Source organism: Macaca mulatta, chromosome 7 (assembly GCF_049350105.2).
Source record: "Macaca mulatta isolate MMU2019108-1 chromosome 7, T2T-MMU8v2.0, whole genome shotgun sequence".
NCBI lineage: Eukaryota > Metazoa > Chordata > Mammalia > Primates > Cercopithecidae > Macaca > Macaca mulatta.
Window position 1 is genome coordinate 79,617,373 of NC_133412.1, and position 25,796 is coordinate 79,643,168.

At 53.5% G+C, this 25,796-nt stretch overlaps 1 protein-coding gene across 6 annotated transcripts in view; it reads right to left on the reverse strand.

Moving 5' to 3' along the window:
- Nucleotides 1–12,457, reverse strand: part of ANPEP (alanyl aminopeptidase, membrane) — a 30,868-nt gene extending 18,411 nt beyond the window's left edge. The window contains exons 1-10 of one of the 6 annotated variants that reach the window (XM_077940291.1): nucleotides 12,283–12,457; nucleotides 3,545–4,386; nucleotides 2,895–3,037; nucleotides 2,651–2,790; nucleotides 2,067–2,193; nucleotides 1,829–1,983; nucleotides 1,462–1,575; nucleotides 1,222–1,365; nucleotides 1,017–1,082; nucleotides 817–882 (exon numbers count right to left, since the gene is read on the reverse strand). In XM_077940291.1, coding sequence (XP_077796417.1) covers nucleotides 817–882; nucleotides 1,017–1,082; nucleotides 1,222–1,365; nucleotides 1,462–1,575; nucleotides 1,829–1,983; nucleotides 2,067–2,193; nucleotides 2,651–2,790; nucleotides 2,895–3,037; nucleotides 3,545–4,161 — 1,572 coding nt within the window. In that variant the 5' untranslated portion in view covers nucleotides 4,162–4,386; nucleotides 12,283–12,457. Of the gene's footprint in view, nucleotides 1–816; nucleotides 883–1,016; nucleotides 1,083–1,221; nucleotides 1,366–1,461; nucleotides 1,576–1,828; nucleotides 1,984–2,066; nucleotides 2,194–2,650; nucleotides 2,791–2,894; nucleotides 3,211–3,505; nucleotides 4,387–12,278 lie in introns of those variants that run through there. The other 5 variants (XM_001093727.5, XM_077940292.1, XM_077940294.1 and 2 more) reach the window with 5 other exon arrangements.
- Nucleotides 12,458–25,796: the final 13,339 nt, after the last annotated feature.

Sequence of the window (25,796 nt, forward strand, 5' to 3'; positions counted from 1 at the left end):
CTCTGTGATGACAAGATCCTGGGTCTCGCTTCCCCAGTGAGACTGGCCTGGACTGGAAGTGCAGCAGCAACAGTGGGGGAGAAGCTGGACGGGAATTTGGGGCCCGGAACTCTGGAGGGGCTGTCGGTGAGGAGAGGACATGTCTGTCCTCTGGCTGAAGAGGCTGGCATTGGGCAGGGCTGCAGGGAAGGGGTGGGGGGCAGCTGTCAGGGAGCGGAAATGATGGGGGCAGGATGGAGAGCAGGTGGACTCCAACCCCGGGGGAGGCGGAGGAGCGGTGGCCTCTGGGGGAAGGCAGGAGGGTGCAGGCAGTCTGAGGGTTTGCCCCACACACAGGGGCTGTGCGGGGTCTGATGGAGAGGAACTCCAGGCGGGGCAGGGGCAGAGGGCAGAGTTCCTGCTGAGTGTGGAGCTGTGTGCAGAGACGTGCCTGGAAGGTGCCAGCGGGAGCACAGGGGAGCCAGGAGTGGGAGAAGATTGAATGCCCAGCTCCAGAGTTCCAGGCAGAGGCGGGTTTGGACTCGGGAACCGTGAGGGCCGTTTCCTCACCACCAGGAAGGGGCTCTACAGCTCCCAACAAGGAGCCCACTGTAGCCTGAGGTCAGATGCCGGCCAGGGCCTGGACCACGGCCTCACTCAGACACCTCCTGCAAGGAGCCATCCTGGTGCCCACTATAGGGAGGAGCAATGGAGGCTCCATCCACCCTGCAGGGCTGGTCAGCTGGACCCATTCTCTTGTACACGTGTTGCCCCCAGGCACCTTCAGCATCTCAAGACCCCAACAGGATGGCTGTGGAGGGGCTGGCTGCTACTGACCTCCTGCAGGTGGTCCCACAGGTTCAGGTAGATGGTGTTCTGGTAGGCAAAGGTGTGGAGGTAGGACTGTGGAAAGACGGGGCACAGTGAGGGCACAGCTGGAGCCCCCCAGGTTCCCCCTCTGTGGTGAGCTGAAGCCCAGGTCAAGGGCCAGGGGCAGGAGACCCACCCTCATGGCTGACCCAGGGTGCGGTACTCACTGCCAGGCCCTGTTTGAATACATCCTCAGACAGGAAGCTGGAGAGCATCCTGAGGACTGAGGCGCCCTGGGGAGGGGGGGAGGGGGTGCTCAGAAGGCTGTGCTGAGCCACCAGGACCCTGTGCCCCCAGACCCCAGCTTCAGCGAGGCCCCTCCAGGCCAAGTCCCCACCTCCCTCCCTGTGTCTCACGAGGTGTGGGCTGCACCTTGCTGTAGGAGATGGAGTCAAACAGCTCACTGATCTGGGCCGGCGTGTTGATCTCCGAGGCAGGAGTGGACAGTGGGTGGGAGGAGGCCAGTGCATCCACGGCCATCACGCGGTACACTTCGTTCAGCACCATGAGGTCTTTCTGCAAATTCCCCAGGGCCATCAGGACACTGGCCTGGTAGCGGTGGCCCAGGTCTCCCTCCACACCCCCCGACTGGACCCCAGGGCAGCTGCTCACCAAGTTCCAGGTGGGCTCTGCATAGTCAGCACCCAGGTACTCCACGTAGGAGGCAAAGCCCTCGTTCAGCCACAGGTCATTCCACCACTCCATGGTCACCAGGTTCCCGAACCACTGTGGGGGGAGGGGTCAGCTGGGCAAGCCACGCCCAGGCCAGGCACTGAGAGTCCCCAGAACTACCCTCCCCAGGGCTGGCCACCTGCCAGGCACAGTGGGGATTTCACCAACCCCATCGTGACCCCTTCCTGCTGCCCTGTCAGGCGGCACCCTCCTCCCTTCTCAGCAGCCTGGGGCGGAGCCTGGACCTGCACCATCTCCTCCTGGAGCCCCCGTTTCCTTCTCTGCACTCCCCGAGATGGGGGTCTACCTGGTGGGCCAGCTCGTGAGCAATCACAGTGACCACCCGCTCCTTGTTGCTGCTGGAGGAGGACAGCGGGTCGAACAGCAGGGAGTTCTCCCGGTAGGTCACCAGTCCCCAGTTCTCCATGGCGCCGGCGTTGAAGTCAGGCAGGCCAATCTGGTCTGGGGAGGCGAGGCCATTGGCAGGATGGCCTCCGGGAGTGGAATTCCAACCACTGCCTCCCTCCTCGAGGACCCCCACTCACCTGATTTTGGGAGTGGGTAGGGTGTGTCATAATGACTGGCAAAGAAGTTAAGGATGGGGCCTGTCACGTTCAGAGCATAATCGCCGTGACCCGCCGCAATGGCACTGGGCCGGGCCCAGATCCGGATCTGCAAGGTGTGAGGAAGAAGCAGGCCAGGGGCCCCTGTTTGATCCTGGGGCAGGTGGGCTGGGTCCCAGGGCCCAGTGGGCCAGGGGGATCCCCGACGGGCCAGGGCTGGGGGTCAATCAAGCTAAACCTAGAGACCTGGTCAGCAGAAGGAACACTAGGGGGGCCTGGAAGCTGTGGGTCCTAGAGAAGGGCCTTTGGAGAATACCAATTATCATAGCCACCGTCTGTCTGGTACTGGCGGGTCAGAACTCCCTTCATGAGGAGAAACCATTGTTTTCACTTTTCAGGTGCAGAAATAGAGAACCAAAGAACAAGACACTTGCCCGAAATCACTCAGAGCTGGGATTCAAACCCTGGCCTAACGATTCAGAAATTGGTACAGGGATGAAGAGAACAGGAAGACCCCTCAAGCCAGGGCCAGCCCAGGTGAAGGAGAGATGGGCCCAGCCTCATACCAAGACATCATTGGATGCCTGCGTCTCCACGTAGGTGAACTCGCTGACAATGAAGGCCAGCAAGTACGTGGACATCTTGGGCGTGGTGTGGAACTCGGTGACACTCCAGTTGGGGTCTTCTGGAAGTGGGGTGCTGGGACCTGGGCACAGAGCATGCGTGTGTGAGGATGCACCCTCCTGCCCCATACCCCAGCCCCAGCGTGCCTGCCCCCTGGCCGTGTGGCCTCAGGCAGGGCCCACTCACCTTTGGGAAGCATGTTGGACAGGGCTGTGAGGTCCTTGGGGTGGATAAGCGTGATGTTGAACTCGGCCTTCATGGCCGGTTCATCAAAGCATGGGAAGGACTTCCGGGCATCTGGGGCCTCCATCTGTGTCGTGGCCACCACCCTGCCCCAACCAAAAAGTTAGAGGGTATGCCAGGGCTGAGGGTATGGGAGGGGATCTGAGGATGCTACCAGTCATGCAGGGAAAGGGGTACATGGAAGGCTGCCCCAGCCTAACCCCTTCTCCTGCTCCCGCTCCCGCCTCCCCTGGGAGCCTCCAGAGCCCTGCCAGGCCAGCTGACTGGTGGGGGTTGGGGCTCCTTCTGGATTCGGGGTGCCAGCAGGCTCTCAGGGACCTCTGGTGAGTTTCTCTCCTCTGAGCCTCAGTTTTCCTGCCTGTCCAAGGGACATTCCGTCCCTCATCCCCAGCTTCCTGGTGAGGGGTGGGGAAGCCCTCCCAGTTTGGTGTGTTGGCAGCTGCTCTGCCAGCAGCTGGAGGTGAAGCAATGGGCCAGCCTCGGGCTCCACAGGGTTCAAAGGCCTGCAAGTTAAGTCCTTCCTTGGCCCTCAGAATCCAGCCTTGCCTCGGCACCTCGGATCCACCCCACCGGGTAGCCCAGCCGACACTCACTTTTTGACATCGCCCTCCATGTACTCGCTGCGGTAGAAGCCCTTCAGGTCATCTGCCAACTCCCCCTCAAACTCACTGTCCATCTCATATTGGCTGTCCTTCACCAGGGAGCCCCTGAGGTGCACCACCAGGTACTCAGTGGGCTCCACCAGCTCGGTTCTGTCGATGTCGGGGGGCTGGGAGCCTCCCACTCCACGCAGAACCACCCTGTGCCCCTGGCTGAGGGTGTAGTTGAGCTTCTTGCTGTGGATGATGATGACGTCGGTGGCCTCCTTGCAGGTGAAACGGACGGTACTGGAGCCCTTAAAAATGTATAGGCCCCTGTCATCGGGGGTGAGGTACGGCCTCAGCGTCACCTGGTAGGAATCGGGTTTCAGCGTGTTGGGGAGGCGGTAACGGTTCCACAGTATGCTTTGGTCCAAAGTGGTGGCCAAGGTGGGGTTGCTGGTGGTGGCTGAGGCAGACGGGGTGGTGGAGGCCTCGAGGGAGCTCTTGGCATTCTTGTTCTTCTCCTGGGAGTACACCACTGACAGTGCGATGATCGTGCATACGGCCGCCACGCCCAGGAGGATCCCCAGGATGCCCAGGGACTTGGAAATGTAGAAGCCCTTGGCCATGGTGATGGTGGGGAGGTGGCTCAGGGAGCCTCAGGCCAGGCGGAGAACGGAGCAGCCCCAGGCTGGGCTTATATCCCTGAAGGGGAGGAGCCCCACAACAGGCAGACTGGGCAAAAATTAACCAGGGCTCCAACAGGCGAAGGTCACTGGACTGGGCAGGGGCACACTCTGCCTGGGGAGAGAAGATCCAGGAACAGTGTGTAGAGCTGGGCTTGGGGGTGCCTGCTGGAAGCAAACAGTGTCTGGTTACAGGCTGCAGGCAGCCTGGGATCAGGCCTGAGGGCTGAAGGGCAGGCTGCCGGCTAAGGGCCCAGCAGGCAGAGCAAGTGGCCAGGTGGCATTGCATTGATCTGCTTGAGAGCTGAGAGGGTGGGAACAGCATCAGAACTGAGGTTAGAGTCAGGGAAGGACTTCCCAGAGGCGAGAGATGGGAGGTGCACAGAGAAGGGTTCCTGGCTCCTATTAAGAACACACTGGGGTCACCCCTTTGGTTGTATCTCTGGAAGGATGCCAGGGGCTCCTCAGTGACAAGGTCCCAGCCTCCCTTTCATTCTTCAAGAGCTGAGAGTTCCTCCAGGTTCCCCTCCCTGCCCCTTCTTACCAAATACTTTTTCCTCCATTATCAGCTCACGGAATAAAATGAAATGAGTTGTTTTGCTTTTTTGCTGAAGGCTTCATCTCTTTCCAGCTGTGACCTTGAGCAGGTAACTTTACCCTTCTGAACCTCTCTCCTCATAAATAAATAACAGTATTTGCCTCTCAGGTTTGTTGAACAGATTTAATGAGAAAACACATTAAACACCAAATAGTAGAATGATTAAAAATCATTCCCGGCTGGGCGCGGTGGCTCATGCCTGTAATCCCAGCACTTTGGGAGGCTGAGGTGGGTGGATCACGAGGTTAGGAGTTCAAGACCAGGCTGGCCAACATGGTGAAACCCCATCTCTACTAAAAATACAAAAAAATTAGCTGGGCGTGGTGGCAAGCGCCTGTATTCCTAGCTACTCAGGAGGCCGAGGCAGAGAATTGCTTGAATCCAGGAGGCAGAGGTTGCAGTGAGCTGAGATCGCACCACTGCACTCCAGCCTGGGTAACAGAGCGAGACTCCGACTCAAAAGAAAAAAAAAAATCATTCCCTTCTTTTTTACCCAAAGCTCAATGATTGCCTCTTTCTATCCTTGGAAGAAATGAAGATATTGCTTACCATACTCAATAAAATACACACCTTACAGGAAAATTATGTTCATTGTCACTTTCCCCATCCACCAGCCCAGTTTCTCAGACCTCGACACCGCCTGACCTCATTCCACATCCAATTTACCGACATTCCCCCATCGCAAGATGCACTTGTCAAAGCCATTCTCATCATTTATGTGGACACAGCAGGGCCCTTATGGACTCCCTGCCTCCATTTGGGCCTGCTTGAACCTGCTCAACACAAATTGGATCATTTTATGCCACTGCTAAAAAACCTTCCTTCTCCTTGTAGAGTCCAGACCAGACCTTCTAAAGGAACCCACAAGCCTGGGTACAATCAGCCTGCTCATTTCCTGGCCTCTTCCCCTCTGTTGCAGTGCCCTAGCCACTCTGGCCTTCATCAAGCTCCAGGGCCTTGGCACATCTGTTCCCTCTGCCTGGATCTTCTCTCCCCTATTGCCTTGGTTAATTCCTTTCCATCCTACAAGTCTTCCGCAGGGAAGCTGCCCTGACCTCCCTGACCATGTCAAGCTCCTGTGAGCTCCATTAGCTCCACAAACCTGTTCTGCAAAGCCCCAGAACTCAGTGCAGTCTTCCCTTTGATCTGTGTGGTGATAACTTGAGTCCTGGACTGCAGGCCCCGTGACAGCAGGGCCTCACCAGCACTTAGCACAGTGTCTGGCACACAGTAGGTCCTCATTACTGAGATGTTGAGTGGATGTGCACATGCATGAAGAACTGAGTAAATGAATGAATGAGTCAGTCCAGGAGAAACTCCTTACCAAAGTCTTTCTGGCCTCTGTCTCCCAGCTTGTCCTCACCCTACACCTGCCCCAGGAGAAGTGCTTGCCTCTTCTGAGCCCTTCTCCAAGCATGGCAGGCAGGCAGGACGCAGGTCAGGCCCAAGCATGCCAGGGCCCACATGCCTTCCTGCTCCCTCAGCTCTGTTCCCTGAGGGCCTCACTCGTCTGTTGCCCCTGCCACCCCTGAGCTTGCAGGAAGGCTTGTTAAATAAATGCAATGTGTGAATTGAAGGGACACGTGGATTAATTCAATCAGGCATAAGCAAAACACAAATGCCTGCCACCTCTCATCTGGTGTGTGGAGGCTGAGTCTGAGCACAGGGTCTTTGGGGGAGTCCTGGGTGCCCACCTTTGAGACTGAGGGTGCTCTGAGCCTTTGGCACTTCCCTAAGGGGCCTTGGTCTGGGACCAGCGTGGACTTCCTGCTGCAGTGACCAGCAGCCACCCCATTAGGCTTGGGTGATGACCCCAAGGGGCACTCGTGCAAAATCAGGTGTCAGGAAGGGCTCCAGCTTGGGCGTGGTGAGAGAAGGAGTAGTGGCTCCCAGTGCATGCTGCCAGGCTCCTCCCATCAGGGTGGAATTTGCCAAGCAAGGCCATCTTTATAGCACCCCCCAGGCTGGCACTGGGGTGCCATGCCTGCCCCTGAACAGCCTTTTGATATGTCCCTAACTGAGCCTGCAGCCCCCTCCCACCTTTGCAACAGAAAGACCCACAAGTCGGCCTGAACTAGTCCCTTTTCTAAACAAAGAAAGAGGCCCTGCCTGGCCCACCATGGTCTCTTCCTGTTTGCTTTGGATTCAGACCATAGGCCCAGCTGGCTGGAATCTTTTATCTTCTGGACAAGGCCTCTGGTCTTCCAAGTTGGTGCAGCAGGTAGCCCAAAGTTGGCTCTATAATGAGAGGTCCCTGCTCTAGGCACCAGGCCAACCCAGGCTGGGGGCATAGAGACAGCCAGGCTCTGCAGCCCCCACCTTCAGGAACACACAAAAGGGCTTCCCTCCTCCAGTCCCCTGCCACAGCCCAGGCCTGGTCACTTCCACACTCCATCGGGCAGTGGCAGCTATGCTGCCCTCACCTGTCACCCAACCCCACCAGCACACATCAGCAGAGGGCTCTTCCTAAGAGTGTGGGTGGGACTCTCCCATTCAAACCTGGTGCCCAGCCCCTCACTGCCTGCAGAGTGAAACCTCAACTCTGGCTTGGGCCTTAATACCTTCTGTGAACTTGACCCTCTGGCCTGTCCTCTTTCTACTGCCCACTGCGGCTCCAGCTGCCAGCGTCTCCCCAGATCATCTGGGCTTTTTCATACCTCTGTGACTTTGCTCATCCTGTTCCCATTGCCAGGAATGCCTTTCCTCTCCCTCTCGTCAAACTCCTACTCATCCTTCAAAACCCAACTCAATGTCACTGCCTTATCATGCACACCAGCGCCCCCTCCCCTCGGTGCTTCCCCAGTCTTCAGTTCCCACCTCTATCACAGCACTTAGGAAAACGCCACTGAGGCCGAGCACGGTGGCTCACGCCTGTCATCCCAGCACTTTGGGAGTCCAAGGCGGCCAGATCACGAGGTCAGGAGTTCGAGACCAGCCTGGCCAACCCAGTGAAACCCTGTCTCTAATAAAAATACAAAAAATAAGCTGGGCGTGGTAACAGGTGCCTGTAATCCTAGCTACTCAGGAGGCTGAGGCAGGAGAATCACTTGAACCTGGGAGGCGGAGGTTGCAGTGAGCCGGGATCTCATCACTGTATTCCAGCCCGGGGGACAGTGCAAGACTCCATCTCAAAAAATAAATAAATAAAAATACAAAATTAGCTGGGCGTGGTGGCGCACACCTGTAGTCCCAGCTACTTGGGGGGCTGAGGCAGAAGAATCGCTCGAACCCAGGAGGTGGAGGTTGCAGTGAGCGGAGATCGTGCCACTGCTCTCCAGTCTGAACGACAACAGAACGAGACTCTGTTTCAAAAAATAAAAAAGTAAAAAAAAAAGGAAAAACCCTAGTGATGTGTTCAAAAGCCTGACGCTATGTGTAAGCACCCCAAAGGAAGGCTTGGTGGCTTCGTATGCCCCTCCATGCCTAGCACAAGGCAGGAGCCCAATATATGTTGGCCAAATGAATGGCAACACCCACAGTCCTTGCCATGACCTATAGGCCCCGTGTAATCCAGCCCCCAGTGATTCTTTGGCCTCATCTCAAGCCCTCTCCCCTGTCACTTCTGTGTTCCACCCCAGTGGTCTCTTTCAGTTCAAGTCCAACCTGTTCTTCCCTCCTTCATTCTCCCTTCCTCCCTACACACAAGCTGATCCTTGGGCCTGGAAAGCTTCCTGCCTTTGCCTCATCCACTGCTCACTTGCCCTGGAGACTCACGTCAGTGGTACTGCCCCTAGGCAGCCCTCCAAGTGCCTCCATGGGGGTAGCACCAGGTGTGCCGTATCCTCCACACCTGGCATGCAGTGGGCGGGCAACACGTGCTTGTGGAATGGGGCATCAATGCAAGAATGAGAGACAGCAGTTAAGGATGGAACTTCAGAGTCTTGATCCTCGGGACAGGTTCCATCTTCCCTATCCGACATTCCTTCCTGGGCTTCTGGACTGTGCACAAACCACCTTCGTGATTCACCTTTGTGATTATTTACTTCGTATTTTTCTTTAAATCAATTCACTTTCTTAGCCTCCTTCTGAGCAATAATAAAATCACAGTTGGATGTGTTAATTTATATTAACAATTCATGACTATTGGTTTAAGAATTGTTCCTCGGCCGGGCGTGTTGGCTCATGCTTGCAATCCCAGCACTTTGGGAGGCCAAGGCGGGCAGATCACGAGGTCAGGAGGTCGAGACCATCCTGGCTAACACGGTGAAACCCCATCTCTACTAAAAATACAAAAAATTACCCGGTCGTGGTGGCGGGTGCCTCAGCCTACTCGGGAGGCTGAGGCAGGAGAATGGCGTAAACCTGGGAGGCGAAGGTTGCAGTGAGCCAGGATCGTGCTACAGCACTCCAGCCTGGGTGACAGAGTGAGACTCCGTCTCAATAAAAGAAAAAAGAAAAAAGAAAAAAATTGTTCCTCTAGGTAGCTCCTAAAAGCATCTTGTCCAGTTGCACCCGCCTTGGGAACTGCTGCTCCACCCTGTATGATGTTGGGGGTGGCGGCCTTTCGGGTTGTCTTTGGCTCTTTCTGCCAGTGAGCAGAATGCATGTGTTCCTTTCACTGTGAATTTCTTGATGGAGTAGAATCTGAGCTCTCAACCTACCTCAACTAAAGCAGCCTTTCTATGGGTTTATGTATTTCTTCCCTGCCTATGTTTTAGCCCAGAAAATTTAAGTTCTTCTAAACTAAAACCAAAGCCAAAACCAAAAAACATGAAGGTTGACAACGATCATGCCAGGGCATATCTAAGTCACAGGGACAGTGTGGAAGATATCCACACTTGTGGGTGGGGAGAGGTTCTTTGGTCTCAGATGTGAAGTGTAAGAGGCTTTCTACTCTAATATGAAGACTCCAGGAGCCTGGGAGGGGCTGTGGCCAGGATAGCGGAGCACCTGTGGCCGGGTAAGCTGCTATGTGATCCACGCTCCATCCCTGACCACTGGGTCCTTGGGTAGGCCCCACCCACTCCCACTCAGTGTCCCTGACTGTGAACTATGAGGCTGGGTAGACTGGGAGCTCAGGGACAACTTGGGGCTCATCTGTCTGCTCTGAGGGAGCAGTGAGTGAGAAGGGTAGGGATGAGGCTGGGGCTGGGCCAGGGCACACTCCATCCCCGCAGGCCCCTGCCTTTCTCCCAGGCTTCTGAGGCCTCTGTCCATAGCTGCATCACCCCAGGGTGCTTCCTCTGGGAGCCCTGGCCATTGCCCCCTCCTGCAAGAACCTCAGAAGGCCCCAGTGGGAAGTTGCCTCTCATCAGCCTCTTCAGCCCAATGCAGGGCACACAGGAGGGAAGGAGCAGAGGCCTTTGTGGGTGGGGGAAGTACACATAGGGGCCACAGATCCTGCCTGGCAACTCCTGTCTGCCAAATGGGGGGTAATTATCCTGGTGGGGCACATAGTAGGTGAAACTGAGCACCTACTATGTGCCCTACCAGGATAATCACCTCCATTTGGCAAACGAAGACACCGAGGCACAGAAAGGTTAAGTGATTTGCCCAAGGTCACACAGCTAGTTAGCAGCAGGTTCAACAGCTTAACTACATATGCTTCCTAAAAATGTCCTCCCATACAGCCCCCCACATCTACTGTGGCAGTACCTAGGGGAGTTGAAGACCACAGGAGGAGACACACACCCATTTGGCCAGACCAGGGCTGGGAGCTGAGGGGTAGTTCTCGGAAGTAGAACTTGTCACCCAGGGAGTGCTGGGGGCTGCTTCCAGACACAGGCCTGTGGAGGACACACATCTTGCCTCCAAGGTGTGACTGGGACCACTGTAGGGCCAGGAGTGACAGACACCCGGGGTGGAGCCCAGGCTGGGAATAGATGGCTGCCAGCCAATGTGGATGAGGGCACCCCAGGGCCTCGGTGCGCGGCTGACACACTGTCCATGCCACGCCTCCAGGGCTGTCCAGGAGCCCCAGAATAGGCTTCCACATCTCCCACCAGAGCCACAGCCCAGGAACTGGACCGAGTTCCAATACCTCTACCTCTTCTGACATGGGGACCCCGATCTATGTTCTCAGAATGCCTAGCATACAATTCTTACAGTGATGGGGCTGGAAGCCTTAGCTTAAAGCCTGTAGGGGTGTAAGGAGCGCGAGGGTGTAACGAAGGTCCCACTCCCCAGAAGGCTCTGGGGGAAGCACAGGGCAGGGGGCAAGGCTGCCTCAAGACACTGGGCCGGTTTCCCCATCTGTGAAGTGGGAGCAGCGCTCTTGGTGGCCTCCTTGCACTCATTGTGTGGCCTTGGAGGCCAGGGCTCCACAGGAAGGTGGCCGAGAGTGGATGAGAGCCACATGGGCCCAGCACGCCCTCCCACAGGGAGACGGGAGTCCACCTTCTCACCTGCCCAGCTCCTCCATACCAAATGGGGCCAGCCAGCCTTCCTGTGGGACAGAGGCGGTCCCCACTTCCTCCTGGCCACCCCTGCCGCACACGCCCACCTCCCCAACACAAAACACATGCCCTGAGGGGCCCTCTGGTCCAAGCCTCCCCTTTCACAGGTGAATTAACTGAGGCCCAGTAAGGCCAGGGCGTTTAGAGACTCAGGGATGAAGCCACATCGGACCTCAGGTCTAGCTGAGACCAGGGCTCTGACCACCCCCGAACGCGGCCTGGCGGGTGCAGTCCGGGAGCTGAGGTGGGGGAGGAGTGGGGATGAAGTCACAAAACCCCAGGACATAGCCCACCTGGGCCGTCCCGGCCCACCGCATTGCTGGGGGATAAGGAGTCATTTGAGGAAAGGATCCCATTGGCCCAGTTTGGGGAACCCCTTCCCAGACCAAGACTGGATTGCAATGGGGCCCTGGATCTGTCTCAGTTGCTCACCAGGGAGGGCGTGGAATAGGCTCCACAACCCCCAAACCTCGGTCCCCATCCGTGCCCCGGCATCTTGGCCGGGTAGTAGGAGCGAGGGAGAACGCGACTGTAACGCGGGCGTTGAGCACTTAGAGTTCCCCTTCCTCTTCACCGAGGGCTGCGGCGGAGGTTTTAGACCGAGGCGCGAGATCTAAGGTTAAAGAAGGGGCCTCTGAGCCCAGTCTTGGCCAGAGACCCCACAGGCGGGCCGGGTTCGCCCTTCGCATTCGGCCGCTCCCCACCCACGAGGGCCGGGTCCACCCTGCTGCAGCTTGGCTCCGCTCCGCCGCCCTTCCCGTCTGTCCTCCCCAGGCTCACGCCGCCCTCGCCCACCCTGGGGCCCCCTCCCCAGATGGGAGCCCCTCCGACCCCTGCGAGGCCTGCTGGGGACCCACTTGGCCGCGAGATCGTAGTGGGAGCTCGGCCAAAAGAATTCTTCGCTTTCCCTGGTCCTCAGTTTACCCATCTGGGAAGAGAGGCGTCGCGGCCGCAGAAGTCCAGCTCCCCAAGCGCCAAGCGTTGGGTCTGCAGCTCCCTCGGTTCCCGCGCACCCAATGGCCGCGAGACCCCTACCCGCGCCCGCAGCCCCCGCCCTCCCGCCCCACTTGCCTGGGCCGCGGGGCGCTGGACCCTGGAGGGTTCCGAGCCTTCGGGACACCGCGCCGCGCCGCCGCCGTCCCTGCCCCGCCAGCACTGGACTCCTCCTTGCCCGTCTTTTTAAAGGGAAGTAACCTGACCCGACCACTACTCCTCCCGATTCAGCCCTAGCCGGCCGCCCGCCTGCAGCTCCGCCCGGGCTCCGCCCCTGCCCGCCCGCCAGCCCAAGGCTTCCCGGGAGCCCCCCAAGGCTCCTCCGCTCCTCCGACGGCCCGGCCTTCCCCCCCGGGCCTGGGATGCACCAAGGCTCCAGCCGCCCCCGACGGGGCCCCCGTCGCCGAAGCCCGCAGGCCCCACCGGCCACATCTGGACGGCATCTGCCGCGGGGGAGGGGCTCGGAGCCGCGCCCGGAGTGTCCCGCAGGGAGCTTAGCTCATCCGGGGCAGGAAGCCCGCGCATCCCGTGCAGACGGGTGGTGCAGATAACGGACCCACCACAGCACGCAGTTCAACTTTCTTGGTACCTGGGGCTACCAGCCCAAAAGGCTAAGGGAAGTAGCACGACTTTGCGAAAAAGCACCGGAGTCGGGAACACGCGCTTCTCATTTTTTCTTTTTCCTTTTTTTGTTTTTGAGACATAGTCTTGCTCTGTCGCCCAGACTGGAGTGCAGTGGCGCTTTCTCCGCTCACTGCAACTTCCTCCTCCCGGGTTCAAGCAATTATCCTGCCTCAGCCTCCCAAGTAACTGGGATTACAGGCGCACACCACCACGCCTGGTTAATTTTTGGATTATTAGTAGAGACAGAGTTTCACCATGTTGGCAAGGCTGGTCTTGAACTCCTGAGGTCAAGTGATCCGCCCGCCTCAGCCTCCCAAAGTGCTGAGATTACAGGCGTGAGCCACCGCACCTGGCCTGCGCCTCTCATCTTGATCCTGCTTACAGAGGTTGTGTAGCCGCAGGAGCCCCGCCCGGGTGGAGCCATGACCGGCAGGGCTCCCCATCTCTGAGCAACTTTACTGGGCGGTACCAGATAATATTTGTGTTGCTTCCCTGTGGCTGCAGTAACACAAACGTAAAACAACACAAATTTACTATCTTACAAGTTTTGTAAAATCAGAAGTCCAAAATGGGTCTCGCTGGACTAAAAGCAAGGGGGTTGAGGGATACAGCTTTCTCAGAGGCTGGAAGGGAGCCTGTTTCTTTGGCTTTTCTGGCTTCTAGAAGCTGCCCACATTCCTTGACTGGTGGCCCCATCCATCTTCAAGCCAGCAGTGGCCCCTAGTCTCTCACAACCTGTGACTGTGACACCAACTGTTCTGCCTCTTGCTTCCACTGGTAAACATCTTTGTGATTACATTGGGCTTACCCAGATAATCCAGGGTAATCTTTCTATTTTAAATCAACGGATTGTCAACTTTAACTCCACCTGCAACTGTAATTTCCCTTTGCGGGGGTAGCATAACGTATTCACAGATTCTGGGCATTAGAACCAGGGCATCTTTTGAGGAGGAGGATATTATTATGTCTACCACAGTATTCAAGCTGACTTCCTGAATTTCAGATTTCTTTTTTGCTTTTTCTTTTCTTTTCTTTTTTTTTTTTTTTTTGAGACGGAGTCTCACTCTGTCGCCCAGGCTGGAGTGCAGTGGCACGATCTCAGCTCACTGCAAGCTCCGCCTCCTGGGTTGACAGCCATTCCCCTGCCTCAGCCTCCCGAGTAGCTGGGACTACAGGCACCCGCCACCTCGCTCGGATAGTTTTTTTGTATTTTTTAGTAGAGACGGGGTTTCACCGTGTTCGCCAGGATGGTCTCGATCTCCTGACCTCGTGATCCGCCCGTCTTGGCCTCCCAAAGTGCTGGGATTACACCGAATTTCAGATTTATAATCAAATTTAAGTTCTTCCTTATCCATGATTGGAATCCTTGGGACAGTTAAAGCCTTGCACTGCATGGTCCAAATTCATTGCTTTGTGACTGGCTGTGTATTATTATTTTACTTATACTTGCTCTTCTTTTGGAAACTTCATGGAGGACCAGGGTACCCCTAGGTAGCAGCCTTGCTTCTCCTTCCTAATTTGCTGCTGTGCTCTTAAAAACCAGGTCACAAACATATTGGAATATACAATTGTGTGTAAAGTAAAAGTAAGTAGGCTCTGAGCGAGACCTGAGAGGCTATTTTGTTTTTTCTCTCTCCAGTCTCATGCATGTCTGACCCTCTCCACTATCATATCTGGCATAATCTCCTCCATGTCTGACAAGCCAAAGAAACACTACATCAGGCCAGGAGAGAATCTTCCACCTGGGGCTCTGCCTCTCCTGCCCAGGCTCCACGGAGATTTTAAGAGGAGTAAAGATCCTGCTGTGGCAGAAGTGCAACCCAGCTTTCTGGAGGGCACTTTGGGGATAGGAATGATCACTTTCAGAAATTTAGCCTGAAGAGGCTGAGCGCGGTGGCTCATGCCTGTAATCTCAGCACTTTGGGAGGCCAAGGCACCTCACTTGAGGTGAGGAAGGGGCCAGCCTAGGCAACCTGGTGAAACTCTCTCTGTACTAAAACACAAAAATCAGCCAGGTGTGGTGGCGCATGCCTGTGGTCCCACCTACTTGGGAGGCTGAGCATGAGAATCACTTGAACCCGGGAGGTGGGAGGCTGCAGTGAGCTGAGATCACGTGACTGCACTCCAGCCTGGACGGCAGAGCGAGACGCTGTCTCAAAAAGTAAATAAATAAATTTAGCCTAAGGAAATAGAATATTTATGTGCAAGGCTTTTCACTGCAGTAATACTTGTAATACTGAAAAATCAGAAATAGCCTAAATGGGCCGGGCGTGGTGGCTCATGCTTGTAATCCCAGCACTTTGGGAGGCTGAGGCAGGCAGATCACGAGGTCAGGAGTTCGAGACCAGCCTAGCCAACACAGTGAAATCCTGTCTCTACTAAAAATACAAAAATTAGCTGTGCGTGGTGACGGGTGCCTGTAGTCCCAGCTACTGGGGAGGTTGAGGCAGGAGAATTGCTTGAACCTGGGAAGCGGAGGTTACAATGAGCCGAGATCGCACCACTGTACTCCAGCCTGGGTGACAGAGAGAGACTCTATCCCGGTAAAAAAAAAAAAAAAAGAATATGAAGAACAGTTCTTGCTCTTGCAAAAAGAAAATTCAAATGGGCTCATAAGCATGTAAGAAGATGTTCAATAACTCACTTATTAAGATAATGAAAATTATAACTACAAAAGATACTATTCTTACCAGATCAGCAAAGAGAAAAAAAAGTTTGGTAGGTCAGGCACAGTGGCTCATGACTGTAATTCCAGCACTTTGGGAGGCTGAGGCAGGAGAATCACTTAAAGCCAGGAGTTCGAGACCAGCCTGGGCCACATGGCAAAACCCGTCTCTATAAAATAATAATAATAATAATAATAATAATAATAATAATTAGCCGGGAGTGGTGGCACGTGCCTGTAGTCCCAGCTACTTGGAAGGCTGAGGTCAGAGGATTGCTTGAACCTGAGAAGTCAAGACTGCAGTGAGCTGTGATCGTGCCACTGCACTCCAACCGGAGCGATAGAGCAATCGTGCCACTGCACTCCAACCCGTCTCAAAAAAAAAAAAAAAAAAAAAGTTTGGTAACACACTGTTTGCAAGGGTGGGAGGAAAACATGCATCCCCCAGCATTGCTGGTTGGTGTGTAAACTGACTCAACCTTGAAAGAGAATATTTGGGCAGTATTTATCAAACATATAAACACATGTCCTATTTGATTTGGCACTTACAGAAATTTATCCTACAGATATGCTCACACATAAGTGAAAGGAATACCCAAAGCTTTTCACTGCATCACTGCAACACTGTAGCCAAAACCGCAATGACTTTTGCACCAACCTAATAGCTAGAAACCACCTAAATGTCCACCAAGAGAGATGGGATAAACGAATGATTATTGTATGCCCTACACTGGAATGCATATGACTATCAAAAATAACTAGGATTCCCCTTATAGAACGCTCCCCAAGACAGGTTGTTAAGTAATAAGACCTGGATGCAGAGCAGTGTTCAAGTCGTTTATCAATTGTACTTAAATGGAAAAAACACAGACACACACAATTGGCTTTTATATGTGCATGCACTGATAACACGAGTTGTTTCCCAGGAAGGAAACTGGAGCTGGAGAACAGGGTGGGAAACACATTTTTCAGCATATCCTTTTCTTCTCTTGAATGTTGAACCATGTGAATACCGTGTCTATTCAAAATGTAAATAAAATTAAAAGTGAAGACAAAAGACTAGAAGATTAACAGGCTTTATATATATATATATACACACACACACACATATACACACACACACACACACACACATATATATATATATATATTTTTTTTTTTTTTTTGAGACAGAGTCTCGCTCCATTGCCCAGGCTGGAGTGCAGTGGCGCCGTCTCGGCTCACTGCAAGCTCCGCCTCCCGTGTTCACGCCATTCTCCTGCCTCAGCCTCCTGAGTAGCTGGGACTACAGGCGCCTGTCACCACGCCCAGCTAATTTTTTGTATTTTTAGTAGAGACAGGGTTTCAATGTGTTAGCCAGGATGGTCTCGATCTCCTGACCTTGTGATATGCCTGCCTCAGCCTCCAAAACTGCTAGGATTACAGGCACGAGCCACTGTGCCCGGCCATCTTTTTTTTTTTTTTTTTTTTTTTAAGATGGAATTTTGCTCTTGTTGCCCAGGCTGGAGTGCAATGGCGCCATCTTGGCTCACCACAGCCTCCGCCTCCTGGGTTCAAGCGATTCTCCTGCCTCAGCCTCCTGAGTAGCTGGAATTACAGGCATGTGATACCATGCCCACCTAATTTTGTATTTTTAGTAAAGACAGGGTTTCTCCATGTTGGTCAGGCTGATCTCAAACTTCCAACCTCAGGTGATCCACTTGCCTCGGCCTCCAAAAATGCTGGGATTACAGGCGTGAGCCACTGCGCCTGGCTATAATATAAAAATTTGAATGCCAGGTGTGGTGGCTCACATCTGTAATCCCAGCACTTTGGGAGGCCGAGGCAGGGGCATTGATTGAGGCCAGGGCAACATAGCAAGACCCCATCTCTATTTTAAAAACGTTTTTTAACTTGGCTGGGCGCAGTGGCTCATGCCTGCAATCCCAGAGCTTTGGGAGGCCGAGGCAGGCAGATCACCTGAGGTCAGGAGGCCTGGCCAACATAGTGAAAGTCTGTTTCTACTAAAAATACAAAAATTAGTCACGCTTGGTGGCAGGCACCGGTTATCCCAGCTACTCAGGAGGCTGAGGCAAGAGAATCACTTGAACCTAGAGGACAGAGGTTACAGTGAGCAGAGATCGCATCATTGCACTCCAGCCTGGACGACAAGAGCAAAACTTGTCTCAAAAATAAAAGAATAAAAATTATAAACTTATATTTATGGATGAAATGATTAGATGTCTCAGGTTTGCTTTGACTTAATCAAGAGGGGGTGGAGAAGTCAGGAATGCTCAATACAATTTTCCTCTATTTAAAATAGGGGAAAATCAGAAACAATTAGATGTTCAGTAATGGGGCACTGGTTAAATAAATTATGGGCTTCCATATGATAAAATTACTATGCTACCATTTAAAAAATAATAAATCATAACCAGGCACGGTGGCTCACGTCTGTAATCCCAGCACTTTGGAAGGCCGAGGCAGGTGGATCACCTCAGGTCAGGAGTTCGAGACCAGCCTGACCAACATGGAGAAACCCCATCTCTACTAAAAATACAAAAATAGCCTGGTGGCTATGGTGGCGCATACCTGTAATCCCAGCTACTCAGGAGGCTGAGGCAGGAGAATCGCTTGAACCCAGGAGGCGGAGGCTGCGGTAAGCTGAGATCATGCCACTGCACTACAGCCTGGGCAACAAGAGCAAAACTCTGTCTCAAAATAATAATAATAATAATAATAAATAATGGCAATAAATCATATTTTAGAAGTATTGAAAGAGTATTTTGTGTTTTGTTTTGCTAATAATCGTGGAGTGGGAAGACCTTTTTAAGTATATGAAATCCATATTCCACAAATGAAAAGACTGCTACAGTTGACTACATAAAAGTAAAAATCTCTGCATTGCACAACCACCACAAGCAAAGTCAAGCAAAGCCAAAAAGAACACTCCATACCAGGGGAAAATTAGCTATATGTTGCTAATTGTTGAGGCTCAGAAATGGGTATATTGAGGGTTCATTATTACTGTTATTTTTTAGTGTGTTTTCAAATTTCCATAACAAAAGGAAAAACTTAAATATATACAAACTTCTGTATGGCAAAAGCCAAATATTACATTGGACAATAATATTTGCAACACATATAAACAACAACAGACTGATATTAATAATGTCCTTAAAAGGTCCTACAAGGTGTTTGTAAAAAAACCGGGTGCTTGCTGGCCACGGTGGCTCACGCCTGTAATCCCAGAACTTTGGGAGGTTGAGGCGGGCGGATCACAAGGTCAGGAGATCAACACCATCCTGGCTAACACGGTGAAACCCCGTCACTACTAAAAAACAATAATAATACAAAAAATTAGCCGGCGTGGTGGCGGGTGCCTGTAGTCCCAGCTACTCTAGAGGCTGAGGCAGAAGAATGGCGTGAACATGGGAGACGGAGCTTGCAGTGAGCCAAGATCACGCCACTGTACTCCAGCCTGGGTGATAGAGTGACACTGTGTCTCTAAATAAATAAATAAATAAATAAATAAACATTAGGGCAGAATAGGACTTGGGAAAATAAAATAAAATAAAAACAACACAATTGAAAACTGGGCAAAGGATTAGATCCAAAACTTCACAAAAGAGGAAATTTTAAAAGTCAACTAACAGGTGAAAAGACGTTTAATCTTAGTTGTACTCAGGAAACACAATTTCAAAACAATGAGATGTCAGTTTTCACTCACGATATTGGCAAAGGGCTAGACCAATGGATAACATCTAGAGTTGGCCAGGGTGTGGGGAACTGGGATCCCCACACAGTTCTGGGGCACTTGGGAATCGCTATGAATAAAATGGCAAGCCGTTTTCACAATTTAACCACAGCTACCTTTTCATCCAGTGATCCTGTTTTGGGAAATTTATCCTAAACCCAGGGAGTAACGAAACTAGGGCTTAAACCATTTATGCAGGAGGTGGCTTATTAGAGCATTCCTTGTTCCAGAAGAAAAATAAGCCAAAGCGTCTGTAGAGCACCCTTTAAACAAGTGATTACAGGCCCACAGGAAACACCGTACTCAGTCACAGAGTGTGTGTGCTAATTCTCTATGCACCAACTTGGAATGATGTCCATTAGTACATTTTTAAGTTCAAAAGCAAGTTCCAATTTCATCTCACCCTGTATTCATAAGAAAGAACTCTCTCTGGGTTTGTCATTCGGGTGTATTGTCAGGAGTGCTGGGATGGAATGGAAATGAACTTGCCAAATTATTAACCCACTCTGCCTCAGTGAGGTTGACTTGAGCCAGGGGTGGGTTGGGGGAGGGAGACAGGGGAGAGACTATCCAGTTTTTCCTTATATGCTTGTTTATTCTTTGAATTGTTAGAACAAACATGAGATTTTCACAGCAACCAGCCACCACTACAAAACCACTAAAATACTGCTTAAAGGGAGAGGTGTGGTGGCTCATACCTGTAATTCCAGCACTTTAGGAGGCAGAGGAGGGTGGATTGCTTGAGACCAGGAGTTCAAGACCAGCCTGGCCAACATGGCAAAACCCTGTCCCTACTAAAAATACAAAAATCAGCCAGGTGTGGTGGCGTGCACCTGTAATTCCTGCTTGTTGGGAGCCTGCGTCACAAGAATTGCTTGAACACAAGAGACAGAAGTTGTAGTGAGCTGAGATCGTGCCATTGCACTCCAGCCCAGGCTACAGAGTAATACTCTGTCTCAAAAAAATAAAAATAAAAATAAAAAAGAAAAGGTGAGAGTAGGAGGGGCAGGCAGGACTGGGAATGATGCCTCCCTGCTCATCCGTGTGGCACCCCTTGCTGCCACCTCCATCTCAGTGCCTCAGCCCCACGTGGTGCTTGGAAGAGCCCTGGCGAGGGGGTGCGTGATCTCAGGGTGTGGTAGCTTAGTGGCGGACTTTTCCCAAAGACCTCTTCTCTAGGCTGGAGTCCCTTGGTGAGGACAGGAGCAGCTGTTTCTAAACTTCCCTCTCGCCACGAGTGTAAGCAGCACAGGCTGCCTGCAGGCACTTTGGTCAGCTGTGTGGATGCGTGGCTCCTGTGCACCGAGGATTCCTGATCTACCTGGGCAACAACAGCAGGGATAATAAGCTCCGTGGGCGCAGGGTTCCTGCCTGCACTGTTTTCCACTGTATGCCACCACTTAGCACAGGACTTGGCACATACAGGGTGAACTAAAGAGCCAAAGCAGGGGATGGTGGTGTGCACCTGTCATTCCAGTTTCTCAGGAGGCTGAGGTGGGAGGATCGCTGGAGCCCAGACCTTCAAGGCCAGCCTGGATAGAATGGTGAGATGACACAAGTCCCCCACACTGTGACGAGGGAGGGCAGGAGAAGGTCAGTGTCCAAGGGGCAGTGTTGAGGAATGAGGTGCATTGCCAGATGGACAGGTGGAGGGAGGGTGTCCGTAGCAGAGGGACCAACATCTGCAAAGCAGGAGGTCCAGTGCATGGCGAGGGGGGAGGCTGGAGTGCTCAGGGACAGTGGAGCACTGAATGCTGAACTAGGGAGCTGAGCTCTATTCCTGGGGATGCTGAATCCCTGGTGAAGCTGGAGAAAAGGACACTGATGGAATTAGATTTGCCTTTTAGAGAGAGTCCCTGGGGACAGTCTGGGGACCAGATTGGAAGGGCGCCAGGTAGGAGGCAGGAAGAGCAGTTGGTGGCGGGTGGGGAGGCGGGGTGCTCTCCAGAGACAGAAGGAGAGCAGTTCAGGGATATTCCGGAGGCAGCTTCAGGAGGACTGGTGACCAGTAGCGGGGGAGGGAGTCAGGGGAAGGGAGCACCAGGGCCACTGCTGGGGCTGGGGAGGGCAGTGCTAGAGTCAGTAATTCTGGTGCTGATATATATATATTTAATTTCTTATTGCTGTTGTTTTCAAGAACTCAGATTGGATTTTATTATAAAATTGATTAAAAACACATTTTTTGGAAAAAAAAAAAAAAGACAAAGAGCAGCTTTTACAGCAAACTTCCTTGGGAACTTTCTCAGGAAGTGGGAAAGGGCCTGTTGTTGTCCGGGCTGTGGAAGGGATGGGAAGGACCTAGAGCCCAGCAGGAGAGATAGAGGTCCCTGAGGCGGCAGCAGGGCGGGGCAGAGTGGGGTGGGGGGAGGAATGGGCCAGGCAAGTGGGGATGCAAAGACCCGCATGGCACCCCTCGGCGGGCTACCTCCCCAGTGCTCCCTGGACGCCACGCCCATGCACAGATCACATGCTCCGGTCTGTGTGTGGTTCCCCCAGGAGTCCTCCAGGGCAGGGCAGAGCAAGGCAGGGTCCCTGCAGAGGAGTGCTGGGTGGGAGGCAGCTTTGCGGTCAGACAGACGTGGCTTCCTCAGGAGGTCTGACACAAGCAGGGCACTGGTCTGGGGTGGTTACTCATGCCTGAGCCATCAGCTTCCTCTATAAAATAGGGACAATCCCTGGAGCTGTTGTAAAAATTAAATGAGAAAAATCCTGTACAGCATTTAGCAATGCCCAGCCCTCAAGAAGCCCTTGCAGTGGAGCCCCCCATGGATTGTCTTAGTGAAGTCTTTGACCAGATGGCGTGGCTTACACCTCCAAGCTGTCCTCTCTGTGGAGGGGGTTGGGTGGGGGTGAGGGAGGAGACCTCATGCCTTCCGATCTGTCCTGGGCATGAGGTCTCCTCTTCTCCATCATGGGTGTCCCACCCACTCCCATGGGTTCACCACCTCCCTGGACACCATCCCCCATTTCCATCCATGGCCTAAGACATCCTGCCCAGCCCCCTCCACAGTACCAGCTCCTTGTAGTCATCTGAACCGGGCATCCTGGGGGCTCTCAAATATACCTCCAAACCTGACCCTGCCATCCTGCCCCTACACCTTGGCCAAGGGTGCCACCCCCACCAGGCTCTTTGCCTCCCTGTCCCCCATCCAATCTGCCCCAATTCTGCTCAATTCTGTAACCACTGCCTCATGACCTGTTTTAGGGGGGCTGCGGCAGCCCCTCACTGGCCACTCCAGCCTCCTGGGTGGTCCCCCTGCCCTCACCACAACCTCTGCCCCACTGGCAGCTGGATTGACCTTTTGGAGATGTCACTGTCTCCCTCTCTCTCCCCTAAATTGCTGAAAATCCTTCAGGACTCCACCAATGCCCAGGTCAAACTCCACGCAAAGCATCACGCTGCCTCCTCTCCCACCATCAGTGCATCAGCCTTTCCCTGGACCTGCAGCGGCCCCCTTGCCTCTCACATGGAGTCTGCTCCCTCCTGAGTGTACCCGGCACTGGCATAAGGCAGACTGCCAGTAAAAAAGGGCTGAGGACGGGCTGGTGGGGCTCGGGGGTTCTGTCACCTGAGCAGTCCCTCAGGTGAATGCATTCCTGGAATTTCTCTTCTTCTGAGCCCTCAGGAGAAGGCTGTGGCGGTTCCACCCACCCAACTTGGCCCGTATTGCTCCAGGGAACCTGGAGAAAGGTCCCGGGCTGTCTTGGGAAGAGGCCCACCTGCATTTGGCCTCCCCAGTCCTCACATCTGCATGAAACGTGGCTCCCAGGACTGGCTGCCTATAGGGGAAGCAGGACCACAGGCTGAGTGTTCACTGAAGCGCACTCCAGGCTTCTGGGGGCTGGGGCCTGCACACAGCTGGAAGTTTCAGGGAAGGGTTAGGCCAGACCCCCAGTCCAACACTGGTACCTTTGAAGGGGGCAGAGCATGGCAGTTAAGGATCAGGCTTCATATCTTGGCTGTGACACTTATTAGCTGCGTGGCCCTGGGTCACTTCTCTGTGCCTCAGTTTTCCCACCAGCAGATGGTAACGATGCTTTGCCTCTCCGGGTGGTGGTGCGGAGTGAGCGAATGCTTGAGAAATGTGCCAGGCAGCAGGGATCCGTGCATCCTGGCCATCTTATACCATCATTCCAGGTAGTCCCGGGCCTCACAGCCTCTGGCTCCATGCGCCCTCCTTCAGCTGCGGTTCCAGGCCTCCTGCTCCCCATGGGGGTGGCCCAAGACCCTAGGACTCAATGATGTAATGACAAAAGTGTTTAGCAACCGGCAGAGAGTGGGCGCAGGGTGCAGGGGGTTGGCCCTGACTTTAGCATTTGCCAGTTTCCATGGTGTAAATAAATAACCCTGCCCTGTCCAATTTCAAGCTGCTGTGGATGTGGCGTTGGGAAGAGATGCCCAGTGGCACACCAGGATATGCCGTCTCCACCGCACAGATACAAGAGGTGTGGATAACTTCAAAAGCAGAAACATTTGTGTTCACATAATCAAGAAGTGGTAAGTGTTTCATACTACGTTTGTTCTTTTGACAAACTTTGTGAGCATATGTAATTTAATTTTTAGTGATGGCTATGCTTGACAACTGACCTGTGACATTACTGAAATGTGGACAGTTGGCTCTCCCAAGCAGGTCCAAGTTGGCCCCAGCCGCCTATGGTGCTGTGCTGTGCCCTCTTGCCCATGGCACCAGGACCTGCTCTGAAAACTCTGTGGGGCCTGGCATTGGCCCACCTTCTCTTCATCCCAGGTGTCACTCTTTGGAACACCATGTTTAAGTAGGGGCTGTCTCTGGGTTTCTCTGTGTAGCCCATGTTCAATCCTAGGGACCCTCACTCCTGGCCCCTTGTCTGCTAGTCACCTTCCACCCAAGGTTAAAAAGCACAGGGTTTCTAGCCAGGTGTGGTGGCGTGTGCCTATAGTCTCAGCTACTCAGGAAGCTGAGGCAGGAGAATCGCTTGAACCTGCATTCCACCACTGCATTCCAGCCTGGGCGACAGAGCGAGACTGTCTCAAAAAACAAAACAAAACAAAACAAAACAACAACAACAACAAAAAACAGCGTGTGGATGCAGGCACACCTGGCTCCCATTCTGGACCTGACCTTTAACAGCTGTGTGACCATCAGCAAGTAAGTTAATCCCAAAGAGCCTCATTTGTCTCATCTGTATAATAGGGGTAAGTAACTGACAGGTCACCTCAAAAAAGTTTCCTTGGGTCCCTTGGTCGTCCCTCCCTCCCACCCATCTCCCCAACTCCATTCCCAGGCAGCCACTCACCTACTTTCTATCACTATAGATTGGTTTGCATTTTGTAGAATTTTTTTTGTTGAGACAGAGTCTTGCTCTGTTGCCCAGGCTAGAGTGCAGTGGCACGATCTCAGCTCACTGCAACCTCCACCTCCCAGGTTCAAGCGATTTTCCTGCCTCAGTCTCCCAAGTAGCTGGGATTACAGGCACATGCCACCACATCCGGCTTTTTTTTGTATTTTTAGCAGAGATGGGGTTTCACCATGTTGATCAAGCTGGTGTTGAACTCCTGACCTCGTGATCTGCCCACCTTGGCCTCCCAAAGTGCTGGGATTACAGGCGCGAGCCACCATGCCAGGCGAACTTTTGGTCTTGTCTGCAGCCTGGCTAGCTTGAGTCTAGGCTTTCCACTTCCCTTTGAGCCTGTGAGAGCTTCCCCACAGCCCTTCAGCGAGTACCTTTCTGGGTCAATTCTCTGCACTGAGAATGCTGACAGGTGCAAGGGAGGCGCTGTGTTCCCATTTCCCAGCTGAGGAAACACAGCAGAGAGAGGTTAGGTGTGTTGCCCAGGGTCACACAGTTGGCAGTGGCGGAGCCAGGATTCAAACCAAGTTCACGTCTCCTTCAGGACTTTAGGACTATGTATCATAGTAAAGTGTCCTCTCATGCACCATTCTGACCACCTGGAAGTGGGCAGATAAGGGACTGGCTCAGGGTTGTGGAAGCCGGGCCTGTGCCCCCACCACACAGTGCCACCTGCCCTCAAGGCTGAGTAGAGCATGGAGCTTCGCACGTGTTGAGAGGGAAGTGGAAGGAGCTGAACGCATTCGTTGATTTGTTGAGCAATCTCGTACTTACTGACAGCTGAATATGTGTCAGGCACTGTCCCTGGCACCAGCAAGGCAGCAGCAAAACAATAGTGAGAAAGACAGTCGACATGGCACACACTGTCACATCGGGTGACAAGCGCCATGGAGGACAAAGTGGGGTGAGGGATGGGGAGTGAGGGGAGAAGTGGCTGCTTCAGCCAGGTGGGACCGGGAAGTCCTCTGCAGGTGAAGACTGAGAGAAGTGAGGAGTGAGGGGGACCTGAAGCCAGAGGCAGAGGGGATGGCAAGGCAAAGGCCCCGCATGGGAATGAGCCTGGCAGGTTTGAGAAGCATAAAGCCCAATGTGGCTGGAAGGAGGGAGCCAGGCAGGGGTGCAAGATGAGAACAGGGGGTGGGTGGGGTCTTGGATTTCTTTGAGGCTAGTGGGAAGCTTTTGGGAGGCTTTCAAGGCTGCAGGGCAGTGGGGGTCTGATGAATGCGTGAGGCGGTT